This window comes from Nicotiana sylvestris, chromosome 8 (genome assembly GCF_000393655.2).
Source record: "Nicotiana sylvestris chromosome 8, ASM39365v2, whole genome shotgun sequence".
Classification (NCBI taxonomy): Eukaryota; Viridiplantae; Streptophyta; class Magnoliopsida; order Solanales; family Solanaceae; genus Nicotiana; species Nicotiana sylvestris.
In genome coordinates this window covers 219,005,645-219,022,223 of record NC_091064.1, presented here as the reverse complement: position 1 = coordinate 219,022,223, position 16,579 = coordinate 219,005,645, and the positions used below count along the sequence as shown (strand labels likewise).

The 16,579-nt window shown below is 39.1% G+C and overlaps 2 protein-coding genes across 4 annotated transcripts; both read left to right on the top strand.

The window, feature by feature from the left end:
• LOC104229209 (protein LURP-one-related 17) lies at window positions 1–5,191 on the top strand. Of its 3 annotated transcripts, none has more exons than XM_070153218.1 (4): window positions 1–364; window positions 1,256–1,631; window positions 3,966–4,032; window positions 4,576–5,191. In XM_070153218.1, the coding sequence occupies exons 1-3, from the start codon at window positions 65–67 to the stop codon at window positions 4,010–4,012; spliced, it is 723 nt and encodes a 240-aa protein (XP_070009319.1). In that variant the 5' UTR covers window positions 1–64; the 3' UTR covers window positions 4,013–4,032; window positions 4,576–5,191. The 3 variants fall into 3 exon arrangements, with proteins under 3 accessions (XP_070009319.1, XP_009780097.2, XP_009780096.1); XM_009781795.2 differs by having other exon boundaries at window positions 1,259–1,631; window positions 4,576–5,179; XM_009781794.1 differs by lacking the exons at window positions 3,966–4,032; window positions 4,576–5,191 and having other exon boundaries at window positions 1,256–1,744.
• A 16-nt stretch (window positions 5,192–5,207) lies between these two features.
• On the top strand, window positions 5,208–6,371 carry LOC138874560 (uncharacterized). Its single transcript, XM_070153219.1, has 2 exons — window positions 5,208–5,955; window positions 6,029–6,371. The coding sequence occupies exons 1-2, from the start codon at window positions 5,668–5,670 to the stop codon at window positions 6,122–6,124; spliced, it is 384 nt and encodes a 127-aa protein (XP_070009320.1). The 5' UTR covers window positions 5,208–5,667; the 3' UTR covers window positions 6,125–6,371.
• The last annotated feature ends 10,208 nt before the right edge of the window (window positions 6,372–16,579 follow it).

Here is a 16,579-nt window from a genome sequence, read left to right as displayed (position 1 = left end):
TTCCTCCAAAGATGATCTTCTCTTACGTTAGCAAAAAAGTTCCAAAACACAAACAAAAGTAGAAATGCTTCTCTTTTTAAAATCAATAAGTTTCAGATCAGTCAATCCACAAAATCAAGAATCAGATCAACAAGATATGAATAACAATAGCTGCAGGGAATTAGCTACAACTACTTCAACTTCATCATCATGTATATCTTTAACAGTTTGGAGAAAATCACTAATTTTCAGCTGTAAAGGTTTCACAGTAATTGGATCTGATGGTAGTTTAGTGTATAGGGTTGATAATTATTCCGGCCGCCGCGGTCAAATCACTCTCATGGATGGCTCTGGAAAACCTATCCTAACCATATGTCGCCATAAGGTAATTACTTATACATCTTCAGTATAGAGAATTATTTTTATATATAGTACTAGTATTACATTAAGCTCATTAGTTAAAATAAGTATATACTACTTTATATGCTAAGCATTAGTTTTTTTGTTTTTATTATCTGTGTAAACAGTATTTGGTTTATTTGACATTGTCATACATATATCAAATTAGTACAAGAAACTTTTCTGTTCTTTTGCGGCTGTTGGCTTTCTTGAAGCGGATCCAGAATTTAAATTTAAAGAGTTCATCTTTTAAGAATTTTAGCATTGCACTCATTGTACAATCAAAATTATTGGTTCAAATCTAATTTTTATTGAAATTCTAGAATATTTTTACATATAAATTCATACTCAGTATCAAAAATTATACGATCAATTGAACCCGCAGCGGAAAGACTACATTAGCCCTTGGTTGGTGCATGAAGTTTGTTTAACTCTTTTTTCAACGGGGCTGACGTACAAGAAATTTACCATAAGTTAAAACCATTTTAACAAGCATAACAAATACTACTACTATAAGTGAACATTGATTAGCTTGATTTTTTATCGTCGTTACAACTATAGTAGTATATTAGCTGTATATGTACTACATACTTGATTTTTTTTGTTCGTGTGTCATGAGTTGGCAGAACCTAATATAAGGCTAGTAGATAAACGGTTAATATGCAAATAAGAAGGTTTTTTTCCCTGTAAATTAAATGACACAGAAGGTAATTTAACGTATTATAATATGTTGTTATCATATTTTTGAAGTTATTATAGAAGACCCGATCGATAGAAAAAGTTACATATTGTTTATTACTGATCAATCTAACCTGAAATTTATACCGTCAGCACAGATTATAAACTCGAACTTAATTTATTTTTCTTCTTTTTCTAGCAGAAGCTAAGGCTAGTAGACAACAATTGGTTCATTTATGAAGGAGAAGTTGGGGATGATAATTACAACAGTAGTAGTAGCAAGTCTTCATCGTCAAGAAAGAAGCCTATATTCTCTGTAAAGAAACAAATGAAGATTTTACATAGTAATGTCAACGTTCTTGCCCATGTTTATTATCAAGGAATATCTAAGAAGAGATATTCTTATATTATTGAAGGGTCATATGCAAACCGATCATGCAAAGTGTTGGACGCTGAGTCAAGAAATGTTGTAGCAGAGATAAGGAAGAAGAAAGCAGTAACTGGCGGTGTAACTTTTGGATTAGAGGTTTTTGTATTGGTTGTAATGCCAGGGTTCGACTCTGGATTTGCCATGGGTATGGTGTTGTTGCTAGATCAAATGTTCTCCTAACTTAATTCAACATGCATGTATTGTGTATTATCTGACTTTTGCCGAGAAAATGTGATGTTGTATATGGTCTTGGGCATACTATAACGACTCGACCGGTTGTTTTGCTTTCTAGAATCCCGTTCCCCTAAATAAGATTGTCCGTACTTGCTTTAACTGATTTATGACTTGCGGGGATGGTTGGTTTGAGATTTGGAAAAGTTTGGGTTGAAATCGGAACACTTGGTTCCTTAAGGTGCTTAAAAGGCCAAGTTTGACTTCGGTCAATATTTTGAGTAAACGACTCCGGAATCAAGATTTGACGGTTCCAATAGGTTCGTATGATGATTTTGGACTTGGACATATGTACGGATCGGGTTTTGGATGACCCCAGAGCATTTTGGCGCGTAATAGTGAAAGTTGGTTCTTTAAGTATTTTAAAGTTCTTAAAATTTGGCTTGGAGCGGGTTTTTGTGTTATCGAGGTCCGAACGGAGTTCCGAGACCGAGAATAGTTCTATATTTCCATTTAAGACTTGCACGCAAAATTTGGTGTCAATCCGAGTAATATAAGTGTGTTTCGTCGCATTAGAAGTAAATTGAAGAACTTGAAGTTCATAAGTTTGATTCAATTGGTTTTAGGGAGTGATTCTTAGATTTAACATTGTTTTGGGCGTTCCGAGGGTTCGAGCAAGTCCGTTTTATGATTTCAAACTTATCGGTATGTTCGGGCGGGGACCCGGGGCCTCGAGCGTCAATCGGACGAGGCTCGAGTGAAGTTGAAAATTTTTGGAAGGAGCTGAAGCTCCTGGTATCTGTCATAACTGCACCTGCGGTTGGTCAGCCGCAGGTGCGAGACCGCAGAAGCGGTCGAGCCCTCGCAGGTATGACCAAGGGGGAGGAGCCTAGGAACCGCAGATGCGGCTCCTTTTCTGCAGAAGCGGAACTGCAGGAGCGACCTCCAGACCGCAGAAGCGGTCCCAGCCAGCCCAGCCCAACTCCGCAGATGCGGACGTTCCCTCGCAGAAGCGAGACCGCAGATGTGGTTTCCTAATTGTAGGTGCGGAAATCGCTGAAGGCAGTGCCTTCATTTAATACGGGAATGTGTCATTTTTGATATATTTCCTTCATTGTTTGGGCAATTTGGGAGATTCCAAAGAGAGGATTTCAATCTAGCATTGTGAGGTAAGTTATTTCTACTTAATGTGAGTTTAATACTTGGGTTTTGGGTAGATTAACACATAAAGATTAGTGAAAAATCATGGGATTAGAGTAAAACCTAGGGTTTTGATAAAAACAAGATTTAAACACAAAATTTGTTATGGAATAAAGTAAAAATCATATATTCTTGATTCTTAGGTTATGAGTAATACCTTTCCTAAAATAATTTTGGAATCCGGGCACGTGGGTCCGGGGATGGATTTTAGAAAACTTCTATTTAAGGTTGGGGAATTACTTTAATAGTTAGAATATGAACTCTTGAGCTTGTATTGACTAGTTCTTACCCCGTTTAATTAGTTTTGGATCGTTCGGCTCCAAATTGAGGGTTTGAGCACGTTCTTGACATTGGAAGTAAGATTTGGAGCGAGGTGAGTCTCCTTTCTAACCTCGTAAGAGGAAAATAAACCCCTAAGTGAATCTAATAGATGTATGTGATTGTCTGTGGGGACTACGTACGTACGTGGTGACGAGAGTCCGTGCGTAACTACTGTTATGCTAATTGTTCGGGTAATTTAGGACTCGTATCATGCCATACTTGCAAATGCTTATATTCTTACATACTAATGAAATCACATAGGACATGTTAGGGATTGAAAATAAATATAAACGAACGTATGCACTTACTTGAGAACTTGTATGAATTTATTTGACTATGAATGCCCCTTTATGTGCCTTCTTGATAATAATTGATATTTGTGGATCGGGCTGATCGCCTCGGTAGAAATAGATGCATTTGTGGTTCGCGCCATTCGACCCTCTGGCAGTGCACAATTTCTTTTATGTTGGACCGGGCCGTACGACCTCGGCATAATGTGTGCATGATATTTATGTGAAATTTTATCCATGACTTACTCTGTTAAATTCCTTGGAGTGCTACTATTATAAGACATGACTGAAACTGATATATTGTTCTCCTTAAATTCTGAGTTTTGTCATTATATCCATGTTATCCATACTAAGTGTAATCTTTAAATATTATTGATATTGACCTTAGTAAGTGTCAAGTCGACCCCTCATCACTACTTCTTCGAGGTTAGACTGGATACTTGCTGGGTACATGTTGTTTATGTACTCATACTACGCTTCTGTACTTAATTGTACAGGATCTGAGGTAGGTGCATCTAGTTACCCCTCCGGCGCACGTTCCTAATTCCTGATCAAGATCTCACGGTGAGCTGCCCCCTTCTAAGCCGTTCAGTAGCATACTATAGTTCTCTTCTTTTGTTATTATTATGTACTGTCTATCCTGTTTCAGGCAGTAGGATAGTGATATTTTGCACATTCTACTAGTCGCCCTAGTACTTGTGACACTAGTTCCTGGCACACACATTGGTAGACTATTCTTTTGGGTTGTATATCTATTATTATGAGTTGCTAATTATCACTTGTTTTAAATCTAAGTTAAGAAAAGGCTGGAATTGTATTGGTAAAAATAAATGAGAACTCACTAATATCTTCAGGTTGGCTTGCCTGATAACGGTGTTGGGTGCCATCATGACCTATAATGAAATTGAGTCGTGACAAAATGGTATGAGCACTAGGTTCATGTAGGTCTCACAAGTCATGGGCAAACCTAATAGAGTCTTGCGGATTGGTACGGAGACGTTTGTATTTATCTTCGAGATGCTATAGGGTGTTAGGAAACTACTCTTTATTCGTTTCCTATTGTGCTATGGTTGGTATACTAAATTTTCTTCTTCTATTCTCTCACAGATGGTGAGGACGTGCACTGCAGATGTTCCAGACCCAGGAGGAGCTGCTCCCCCATTGCTAGAGGCCGAGGCAGAGGCCAGGGGAGGGCACCGGCCCGAGGGCGTCCCAGAGCTGTTCCAGTAGCACCACCGGCAGATCCTGCGGGGGATCCTATCATTGAGGAGCAGGGCGAGGTGCAATAGCACAATAGAAACCTCGTGCAACCCCACAACAACAACCGCACGACAGAGACCTCGTGCACCAACACCACCAACACAACACAACAATGACAGTAATACAAAATAGAACGAGTGAATCCACTTCAAAACTTTAAATCATAAGGAAACGATATAACCAGTTCACAAGGAATAACCACAGTAAGGAAATGAAAGGCATAAAGGGAACAGTTCAACGAAAGGGAAAACTAACATGTAGTAACGATCCCACAATATACAAGTTGTTGATACCCAATTTTTTTCTATATATTTTAAATATGCATAAATACCTTCAAAATAGCATATACATGCATATATAAGCATGCACAAGGATTTTATAATTTTTTCCATAATTTTAAGGATTTAAATTGATTTATTTCCTTCCTTTTTATTCATAAAATCCCCAATAATTATTTCCTAAATTATTGTTATGAGGATTTAGTCATTTAATTCCTATATTTATGCCAAAATATAGATAATATATTTTTTATGCATTTTTTAATTGCATTTGGTATTTTTAAGCTAAATTGGAATGGTGAATATGGCTATGAGGTTGAGGATACCTCATTAAGAGTGGTGCTGAAGCATTGTGTGAATATGCAAGCTCAAACTTGTACATGCAGGTCATGGATGCTGAAGGGTATCCCTAGTTCTCATGTCATTGCTGCTATGCATTTCAAGAACCTTGACCCAATTAACTACATATCTCACAGGTACAACAAATCCACCTATCTGAAGGCATATTCAACATTCATCCAGCCTGTGTCAAACATGCAGATGTGGCCAACATCTACCAATCCACCAATTGAACCCCCAACAATTAAAAAGATGCCTGGCAGACCAAAGAAGAAGAGAAGAAACTGAACATCCTACTTCTGGAAAGCTTTCAAGAAGGGGTATGGAGATGACATATTCAAACTGTGGTGGATATGGACACAACAAGAGGAGCTGCCCTAAGAAAGCAAGGCCTGCAGATTCTACTCCAGCAAATGCTTCATATATCCAAAGATGTGGAGGAAGAGGAAGAGGCAGAGCAAGAGGAACAGGAACTCCAACTACTTCTACCCCTGCTGCTGCTGGTAGAGGAAGAGGAACTGCTGCTAGTAGAGGAAGAGGAACTGGTAGTGGTAGGGGAAGTTCTGGGTTTGGACTATTTCAATCAAGCAGTGGGTTCACAAGTTTTTCAGTAAGTAGTTCAAAGTTAATTTTATATCTTTTTTGCTTTAACAACTTTACTGAATATTTTCTGTTTTTGGCAGTCTGTGGAGGTAAGCCAAGAGTGGTCTCTCATGGTAGTGAAAAGAGGTCCTCGGAAAATATTCTGGAGTGTGCATACAAGCCAAGAAGTGGTGTAAAATGGAATGGTAGACCAGCCATTACTAGAAGACAACTTGAAAGAACTGCTGCAACTCGTTTCAGAACTGCCTCATCTCAATCCAATTTATGTCAAGCAAGTTCATCATCCCAGCCATCCCAGAACAACCATTGAATTCTGTTATTTTCACTGTTAATTTATTTTGGAACTACTGTAATTTCCCTTTGGAACTGTAATTTATTTTGGAACTGCTGTTAGGTTAATTTGGAACTGCTATTTAGGTTTGCTGTTAGTGTTGTTATTTTGTTAAGGCAGCCTGTTGTTATTTTGGTATGCTGTAAAACTGGGCAGCGTATATTTTTGTTAAGGCAGGCTGCTGCTATTAGGTGACTATAATGAACACCTTTACTCAATGATGAAATATATTTTTAGTGTTGTTTGATAATTTCTGGGCAGATGTGTCTTTAGTGTTGTATGAATGCTGTTATTTTGGTATGTTGTTAAGCATTTGTGCTGTCATTTTTGTATGCTATTATTTCTGGAAAATTTTAGCATTTGAGCTGTATATCAGCCACTATTTGACTGTGTTTCAGTATTTTATCAATCACAATTTGAGGTGTGTTTTAACTGCACTATTAGCTCACACAGCAACAAAGTCAAATGAAACAACATTAACTATTGTCAAAAAAAATCATTCAACTCACACAACAACAAACTCAAACAAAACAACATTAACAATTGCCAAAAGATTTCATTCATTTCTAACAAAGGGATACAAAATCTACCAAAATACTTCATTCATTTTCTTACATTATATAACAATCTTTAGAACTACCTAACACAATCAACTTCAACACAATTGCAATTAAAATCAGCACACACAATCTCCTCCAATTTCTTTGGTTTCTATTTTCCTTCAACAATGCATCAAATGCCCTCTTCTTCTTCAGCAGCCCCAAAATTACCATTTTCAAGTGCTCTGGAGTTGGGGGTCAAACCACATAAAGAAATTACATGCCGATCGTCTGTCCCTCTAAAAAATTGAAGAGAGAAAATTATTACGGAATATAAAATCGATTAGAAAAGTACAATTGATATTTACCTCATAAAATGGACATCTGTAAAATCGACGACCCGGATTATCAACACTCGATGACTGTATCACCACAGCTTCTTCACCACAATAGCAAAATTTTCTCAGATTATGCATTTTTCCAAACCTTAAAATTGAGCCCTAGAAATTTAACCCTTATGTCAAACAAGAGAAGGAAGAAATAGAAGAAGATTGTAATATTGGCTTCGAGCTTCAAGAAGAGGAATAAATTTTGGCTTCAAGAAGATAAAATTTTCTTCAATTTAGAGCTTTCAAGGAGGAAGAAGAAGATGAAAATCGGGTTAGTATAGATAGAAATGGGTTAAGGCCCTTTTAATCTTTTAAAAAGGGTCGTTAGAATGTGTTTTTGACCGTTTATTAAAGACATAAATTGTCTTGAAATAGTGTCCACGCGCTTGGTCCAGTTTGTATTACACACGCTTAGACCTAGTCAAAGGAGGTGTGTACTAGGCACACTTTAGAAAGGTTGCGTGTGTAAGGTTATTATGGTCCACAGAAAGTGTGCAAGCGGGATTTGGGCCATAGTTCGGGTGGCAACTTATGTAATTTCCCTTTTTAAGCTAAATTGCATATAATTGCAATATTAGCCCATTCAATGTATAATTACGTTTTGTACGCGTAAAATTGGTCCCTATATTTTTAAAATAATAAATATATATTTTAAATCATATTGGTACATAAAATTATTTTCCAGAAATTGTTTATTATTTATTATAAATTAATACAGGGAAAATGGGCTATTTAAACTATAGCCAGATTTGGCTTTCAATTGTAGCCTAAATTGAACCCAATACCTAGTCCAATTTCAGGCTAAATTACCCGACCCAGACCCTATACACACTTACTCGACCTAGAACCCGTTAGATCATGGCCGTTGATCTGAAAGATCAATGACCCGTATTGTTTCTTTCCTTTTTTAATCCTAAACGACCCCTAACCTTAATCATTCTCTACACACCGTCGCCCTCAAATCCTCTCATCTCCTCTCTTCTCTCAACCTATCCCTAGCCTCCTTTTAACCGCCTCCCTTCTCCGATTTTCTCCGGTGACCACCCTTCGACACCTAAGCCTCCAACGGCTCCTCTATTGCCATGCTCATCTTTTCTGAGGCCTTCAAGTGCCCTAGGCCACGTCGACTTGCATCTAGGGTTTGCTGTTTTGGCTGTTCATGGCTACTCCGGTGTGATTTCGAGCAAAATCATACTGTATTTGTTACGATCTTTGAGTTTCTAAATAGGTTCTTCCATCTCTACTTGGGTTTCTTCTGAAACCCTAATTTTTGTTTATATCTCCTAGATCTGTGCTATTTCTAAACGATTCTAGTCTGTTCCTTTTACATTTTACACTGTTCTTGAACCTCTTTTGCAAAAATCGTCGATTTCAAGATGTTTTCACTTTCTTCAAAAGTCAGGGTTTTTTTGGAACTTCTTCTACACTTTGTTTAAATTGATTTTTATGTTTAAACTTCTATCCTTTGCATATCTCGACTGATTCTATGTTCTTACTGCTTTTTAAATATCACTAATTTTTTTTATCTTCTTTGTTTGGTTCTGTGTGTTAGCATGACTACTCGATTCTTGTTAAAGTTTCTGTGGTTACCTTGCTTCAAATATGTTCTTACCGAGTTCCTAACCTAACTTATACCACCTCTCTGTGATTATGTTCATCTTGATTGTTCAAGACTTGCCTCTTTCTATCGATATTGTTGACCCTGCCTGTTTGCTACGTCTAGTTGTACTTACTCTATTTATATGTTGAGTATGGAATCATAACTTTCTCTTGATTGATTCTGATTTCCTTATTTTATGGTTTGATTGAAAGATCTTCTTTTAAACCCTAAATTTCTACCTCGTCTGTTTAAATTAACTGATTCTCCTACCTTATTTGTTATGGTACTTTATTCTTACTGAATTATTTTCTTAATAAGAGCCTTCTGAACTTGGCCCTAATTGTCTACCCTATACTTACTGAATTTGAATCTTTCTTTATTAGTTGTATACTAATCTCTTTCCTTATTTATCACTTGTTCTTACCGTTTGAGTTAATTCCCTTAACTTAAGTGTAGTACTTGCCTTGATTTTCTGACAGACTGATTCTGAGTTCCTTAATTACTAATAGACTTTGATTTTTTTACCTTATTTGCTACCTGCTTTCGAGCTATAAATACCTCAGTCCTTCATTAACACAGCATACAAACACTCTTGCTTCAAAAAGCTATCTCTCACCTTTAAAACTTTCTGCTTTCTCTTTGTGCTACTTTCTACTGCTCTAAGTTAGCCGCTGCAAGCCAAAGCTAACCATTGTGTTCTCCTGTTCTTTCACTTTGCTTACGGTCCTCTTTACTTGTATGTTCTAGTTTCAATTCAAAGTTCCCACAACAATATGATTCTCTTATTGTTTCAGTTCATCCTATTTCTAGTTTGCTTCTATTTGTGGTTTTGTTGTGAAACTTGTAGTTAATGTTTACAATATTAGCATGTTATATACTTCCCTTCCTTAAAATCAGTATATTATCCCTCTATGTGTTTCTGAGCATGTCTATACCAATTATCACTTACTTGTTATGTGCTTACCATCATATGCCCTATGTATCCCCCAAACCCCTTGACCCATATTTGTGGCTACTGAACCTGCTTTGGTACTGTGACTCCTAGGTGTGTATGAACCTGTCCTAAGGTGTTGTGTTTGGACTTCTATTCATTTCTTCAATCTCTTTTTAAACAGTCTCTGTGTTTTACTAAATTACTTTCAAACAGACTTCCTTTTTAATATAGTTTTCACTAAAATTTTCAACTTGTGTCAATAACATTCAATCTACTCCTAGTCAATAAGTTCTGCCCCCTCCAGTATGTGTACTGCCTTGGGATCCTCTTGAGAACCCTCTGAACTCTAGCATTCCGAGGCTGGCCTTTCCACACTGCACTTGTTCAATCTTTGGTTACTAAGTCTAGGTGTAAGCACTGCCCGGGATCCTTGAGATCCTTAGAGAACTTTGATGCACCCAGACTCTGACATTGTCTATGAAATTGAGGCATTTGAGGCCATTGGAGGCTTTGGACATCCGGGCCTAATAGAAGGCTCCCTATAGAATAGCTTCTTATTTTCTTATTTACTTGTGTAATTCATTCATTGGTCTGTAATTACTTGTAAACAAATATTGGGGTATTTAGTAAAAGGGATGGGTAGATACATATTTATGGGGTAATACGGGTAGAAATCATGCTCATAGGACTTCATGTTTAAATCTAATTGCTTTACCAAGTAGAAATCATGCTCATAGGACTTCATGTTTAAATCTGATTGCCTTACCAAGTAGAAATCATGTTTATAGGGATTTACATCTTGTCATGTTTAGAAACCATGCCTATAGGTTTCAAATAATTCCGTAATGGAAATCACGCCTTCAACGTCTTAAAATCAGATTAGCTAATAGATGCCATGCCTATAGGATGTAATTTAACCCCGATTTTGTTACAACAAGTGTTTGTGTATTCCCGAAAGCCTTTAAAATCAGTATCAATGCTAGATATCACGCCTATAGGAAACCATACTCGAAATTCTGCCTGTCAATCTAAACTGTTCTGAATAATTTAACTTGGTCCACGCCTAGTTCACTTCTGAATTGGTTTAATTAACTCTTCTTGAAACAAGTTCTTTAAAACTGCCTTAATCTACCAATAGACACCATGCCCATAGGATTTTCAAAAGTCTGTTTTAAAATCTGCCCTGTCTTAATATACATTACAGTCATTAGTATTCCGCGTATAGGAAAACTTGTAGGGCATTTTCAAAACTGCATTTCTGAAAACTATTTCTGTTACTTAATGTCTTTTTGATCTTAACAGGATTTTAAAGACTAATAGGCAATTGTTAGGGTCCTTACTTCTGGGTCTAAAAGTAAAATGTTTGTCTTCCACATATTCACCTAGACATCCTACCTTTAGATACTGTCTAATAGAAGCCCTTAATTGTGCTTGAGTCGTGCTATTTATATGTCTTGTTTGAGGAGGAAACTTTGAGCCCCTAATTGCTCCCTTTTATGTGCAGGAAGTCCTATGTGTTTTGCTTGTCGCCATAGAATTTTCACCTTTAAAGACTTAGGGGTATGTCTAGAACCACCTATAGGTAGATGTCCTAACTCCCTCTAGGACCATTAAGAAGGAACGGGTAGTAGCGCACAATAGAAATCGCTGACCAAACACTCGCTTTGCATGACCACTAAGGGGATGGGAAGGGTAGATATATGATATGATGACTACGCGCTAATATCACGTGTAACCCCTCATTTAGGAGTGTTTACTGGACATTGTGTAGGGTGATCCTATAGGTTAACCAACCTAGGATCCCTCCTTTACCAAAATTCCCTTTTTATTTAAACCTTTGTTTTACAACTTGTCCAAATCTTTACCTTATTACTTGAGTTATCCAACGTGCTTTACTTGCAACCTATTTGATTCAACTGTTTACTTATAATGAACTAATTCGTGAATATAAGTTCGGTCGGGACCCACAGTTGTGGACCAAGAGGGGTTCCTAACACCTTCCCCTCGAGGTTACTTCGAGCCCTTGCCCTAATCTCTAGTAATGCAGACCAACCCAAGAGTTAATCACTCTAGGTGCCTAACGCACCATAATCCGTTAGGTGGCGACTCTTCAAACACCCAATTCCCAAAAGGAAATGAGTTATCACATCCCATTAAATGTCGAAACCCGGACCTCTCTTCGCGAGGAGGGAAAAAAGGAGGCGTGACAGCATGGCGACTCTGCCGGGGATACCTTTTAGGCTCTTACCATAACGAACTTATCTTTTACAAATTAATCCAAGCATGCTTTATCCCGTACCCTTCTCTCTTTGTTTTCTTTTTCCTGTAATTGTCTTTCAATTATTTAAATGTTGTATTTATTTTTCCTACGTGAAAATACTTGACTACATATTATTAATTGCTGCATAAATCATGCTCCGCATCGTATTTCACTCGTGCGTATCAAATCCTATAGCAGCGCTTTAATGAGTGGTTGCTCTCTTCCTACTTCCTACCCTTAAATTCGGAAAGGCTTATTTTCGGTAAAACCAGTCGATCAGCGGTGCAGTCGACAGTTTCGTGCCTTCCCCCTCGAGTTGTCCGCTTGAGGGTACCAGTATAAAACCCTATAAAAACCTTACTCTAGTTAAAATTGTGCATGCATCATGGTCAAACCTAGTCGGATTAGTTATGTTGTCCATATAATGATCCTTTAAGATTAGCCTTATCCAAAGTCCATCGGGTTTTTCATAATCCCAACGGACACAACCATGTTCTGTGCATTAATTTGGAGAACTAAATGCCGATATGTTGTTCATAAATGTATAAATAATCGAGTCCGATAGGGGTAAGGTCTAACTCTTTTGTTTTGCAGAAAATGAGGCACGAGGTCCCCAGATTCGGTATGGTTAGCAACTTCCCACCATTGCTGCTAGATTGGTGGGAGGACCTTTTCTCAAGTGACAAGAAGCATGTGAAAAAGTACCTGGGTAATCTGCCTTCCTTGCTAGATATTGAGCCAAACAACAAATGCTGCCACTTTATACTGGGATAGTGAAAGAGCTGCGTTCCGTTTCGGTGACATAGAGATGACACCACTTCTAGAGGAAATAGGAGGACTTGCAGGATTTACTTGGGACAGTCTTGGGCTTTTGGTACCAGAAAACCGTATGGGTAGGGTATTTTTGAAGATGATGGGGCTGGAAAAAAATGTCGACCTAGTGTGCTTGAAGGATTCCTACATACCTTTCGAATATCTGTACGAGAGGTATGGCCATAGAAAGTCTTTCCGCACTTACCATGATGAGATCTCCCTCACTTCTCTAGGTTACATCCACCGCAGTGTATTTGTATTCATTGTGTGCTTTCTAGACCTGATAGTGTTCCCGATGAAAAATGGAAGAATCCACACTAGGTTAGCCATGGTCGCCAAAACTCTAATGGAAGGGATTAATGGACAGACATATACCATAGTCCCTATGATCATAGTCGACATCTACAGGGCCCTAGAGCGCTGTCAAAGATGGGTCAAGTATTTCGAAGGTTGTAATTTGTTGCTGCAGTTATGGTTGCTGAAGCATCTCCAAAAGGGTCGCTATCGTCAAGAATTTCCGCGAAGGGCTTGGAACGAACACATTGCCTTCCATCACCCTAAGAAGATGACTTACATTCCAGACATATTTGCTCAGCCAGGAAGTGCCAGAGAATGGGTAGAGTTCTTCGACAATTTGACTGAGGAACATGTGTAGTGGATGGTTGTATGGTTCCTGACAGACGAGTTTATTATCAGGTCCAGGTATGCTCCGCACTTGGTGCTGATCGGGTTGAGGGGGATATACCCATATGTCCCTATGTGAGTTATGAGGCAAGCAGACAGTAAACAGGTTGTACCAAGGGTTGTCAAGATGAGTCATTTCAGGGCAGACTTCCAAGATGACGACGTCCTTTACAAGTGCCAAGCTCAACACATGTGGCACTGCAAAATCATTATGGAAAAAAGTACTGTTGAGCCAGACAAGTATCATACAGGGTGCGAGCCTCTCTACCCGGCATGGTTGGAGGACAATCTGAAAGGAATGGTGACACCAGGGACTGGTCGAGGGAACAGAATCATAGACGAGGAGGCTGAAGCACAAGTTAAATACAACAGGCTACGCAAGAGGGTCCATGACTTTGAGAATGAGCACCGGGAAATACATGAGAGGAATGTGAGGTTGATCGAGGAGTGGAAAGAGATGGCAATCACTTATAACAGGAAACTGGAATATCTGGAGCGAGGAATAGTGGAGCTGGAGGGCAAAGTCATAAAAAGGATTGAAAATTGCCAGAACGCTGAAGGAGCTGAGGGAGGACATCTGGCTAGAGCCTATTTGCTGTTGGGACTGCACGAGGTGGGAGATCTGTATGATGGAGTTCGGAAGATCGAATCAGGGGAAGGTTCTTTTGGGACCAAGTAGATTAAATTTACTTGCTTTTCCAAAAATATAATAAGGCCAAGTGCCAGTAGTGACTTATTATTATATTAGTGTCGTTTTGGGATTCGTCTATTTTTTTTATATATTATGAAATGAAGCATTTATTGGCATTAAACGTTCTCCAAATTTATTTATTGCTAGGCCTACCTCGGGCACAAATAAGGTTCCCAAAATAGGATATGAATTTATATTTCCGCAATATGTGTTTAAATACTGCAAACATTTCAGAATCCTCACTAACTTGTTACCTTTTGTTTTTGCTTATTTTTATTATTATTCCCAATCCCTTAAGTTGGTTCACTCATACTGGCCTCATCACCGTATCATACCAGATCCAGAGGCCCTCCACCTCCTCCTCCTCCAAGCAACACAAAAGGAAAAGAAAAGACAAAGATGGACGGCTTAAGTGGAATCTGAAAGGAAAATATTGAGAACGCAGAGACTTCCGATGGCCGTAGTACTCCAGCCTCGAATGACATGGTTTTGAGGTTGGAACAAAAGATACTAGAACTACAAGGAGAACTTGAGCAGGTACGCAACTTGGCAAACCTGTCACTCACCCTCAATGTCCCCGATGTCCACCAACAAAACACAAAGAACCCAACTCCTCTTTAGAACACGCAAAACCAACAACCACAAAATCCTCCCGCACCAAATCAATACGTAACTCCACCCCCAATACCAACTCTACCACAATATCATCATCAACCAATTCAGTACCTACCAACCACCACTTACCATACTCCCCAAAATACACCACCACTCATTCCCGATCCACAAAACTCCACCAATGACCATCACTATACCCAAGTTCCTGGCACCCATCAAAGCAACCCTATATACGTGGAAACTATAACCCATTCTACCCAACCAATCTCATATGCACCGGAGGCCTCCGAGAAGGACCTGCTCATTAAAAACATGGCTGAAGAACTCAAGAAGTTAACAAGCCGAGTTCAAGGTGCTGAAGGCGACAGAGGGATAAAAGGTTTAAACTATGAAGATCTGTGCATACAACCAGATGTCGAACTGCCAGAGGGGTACAAACCTCCCAAGTTTGAGATGTTCAATGGTACATGTGATCCCAAGGTTCATCTAAGGACTTATTGTGACAAGCTTGTTGGGGTCGGGAAAGATGAAAAGATCCGGATGAAGCACTTTATGAGGAGCCTTACTGGGGATGCTTTCTCTTGGTATATCAGCAAGAAATGGGCTAATTGGGTAAGCATGGCGTGAGAGTTCATGGACCGATTCAGGTTTAACACAGAGAATGCATCGGATGTCTTCAACATTCAGAACTTTAAGAAGAAACCTACTGAGACTTTCCGCGAGTATGCTACTCGTTGGAGGTCAGAAGCAGCCAAGGTCAGGCCCTCTCTAGATGAAGAACAGATGAATAAGTTCTTTGTCAGGGAACATGATCCACAATATTATGAGAGATTGATGGTTATCGAAAATCACAAGTTCTCCGACATCAACAAATTGGGGAAAGGATCGAGGAAGGAATCAAGAGCGGGATGGTAACGAATTTTGAGGCACTGTAGGCCACAAATAAGGCAGTACAATCAGGTGGCATATCGAAGAAAAGAGATGTTGGGGCAGTAATGGTGGCCCAGGGACCATCAAACACCTCTTCCCACATATCAAACACCTCCCATATATCAAACAACTTCGCCTACATATCAAACGCCTCCACCCATATATTAAACACCTCCGCCTACTTATCAACCTTCATCTCCCAGATATTCCCGACCAGCCACTGTCCATCACACCTATAATTCCCAACCATCTCACTTTCAATCACCACCAGCTCGCCAAAATTATCCAATACCAAGACTCAACATCGACCGCAAGCCGCCCAGACAATACACCTCCACTGCTGAGCCCATCGACCAACTGTATGAAAGGTTGAAAGCCGCAGGCTACGTCACTCTTATACCCGCTGTGGCATTAGAAAATCTATCCCAGTGGGTCAATCCGAACAAAACCTGTGCGTACCATTCTGGTATAAAAGGGTACATCACTGCTGAATGCCGAACATTGAAGGATAAGATCCAGACGCTCATTGACAACAGGGTCATACAAGCAAAGGAAGCAATACCTAATATCCGCAACAATCCCCTCCCTGATCACAGAGGTGATGGTGTACACGTGATAGAGACAAATAAAGAATAGGACCCTGAGGGGTCAATTGAGCTTATTCGAGAAGGCGATGACTTTAAGGTTGCAGTCACACTTACTCATATTATGGTTCAGACTCAGGCACCAATCGATGTTGAGGTGACTGCATCAGTTCCATTAAAAGTAAAAGTGGCTCCGCCCGCAGCCACCTCCGCTCCATTTGAAGTAGAAGTGGTCACACCTTTTACTGTGACAGTATCAAC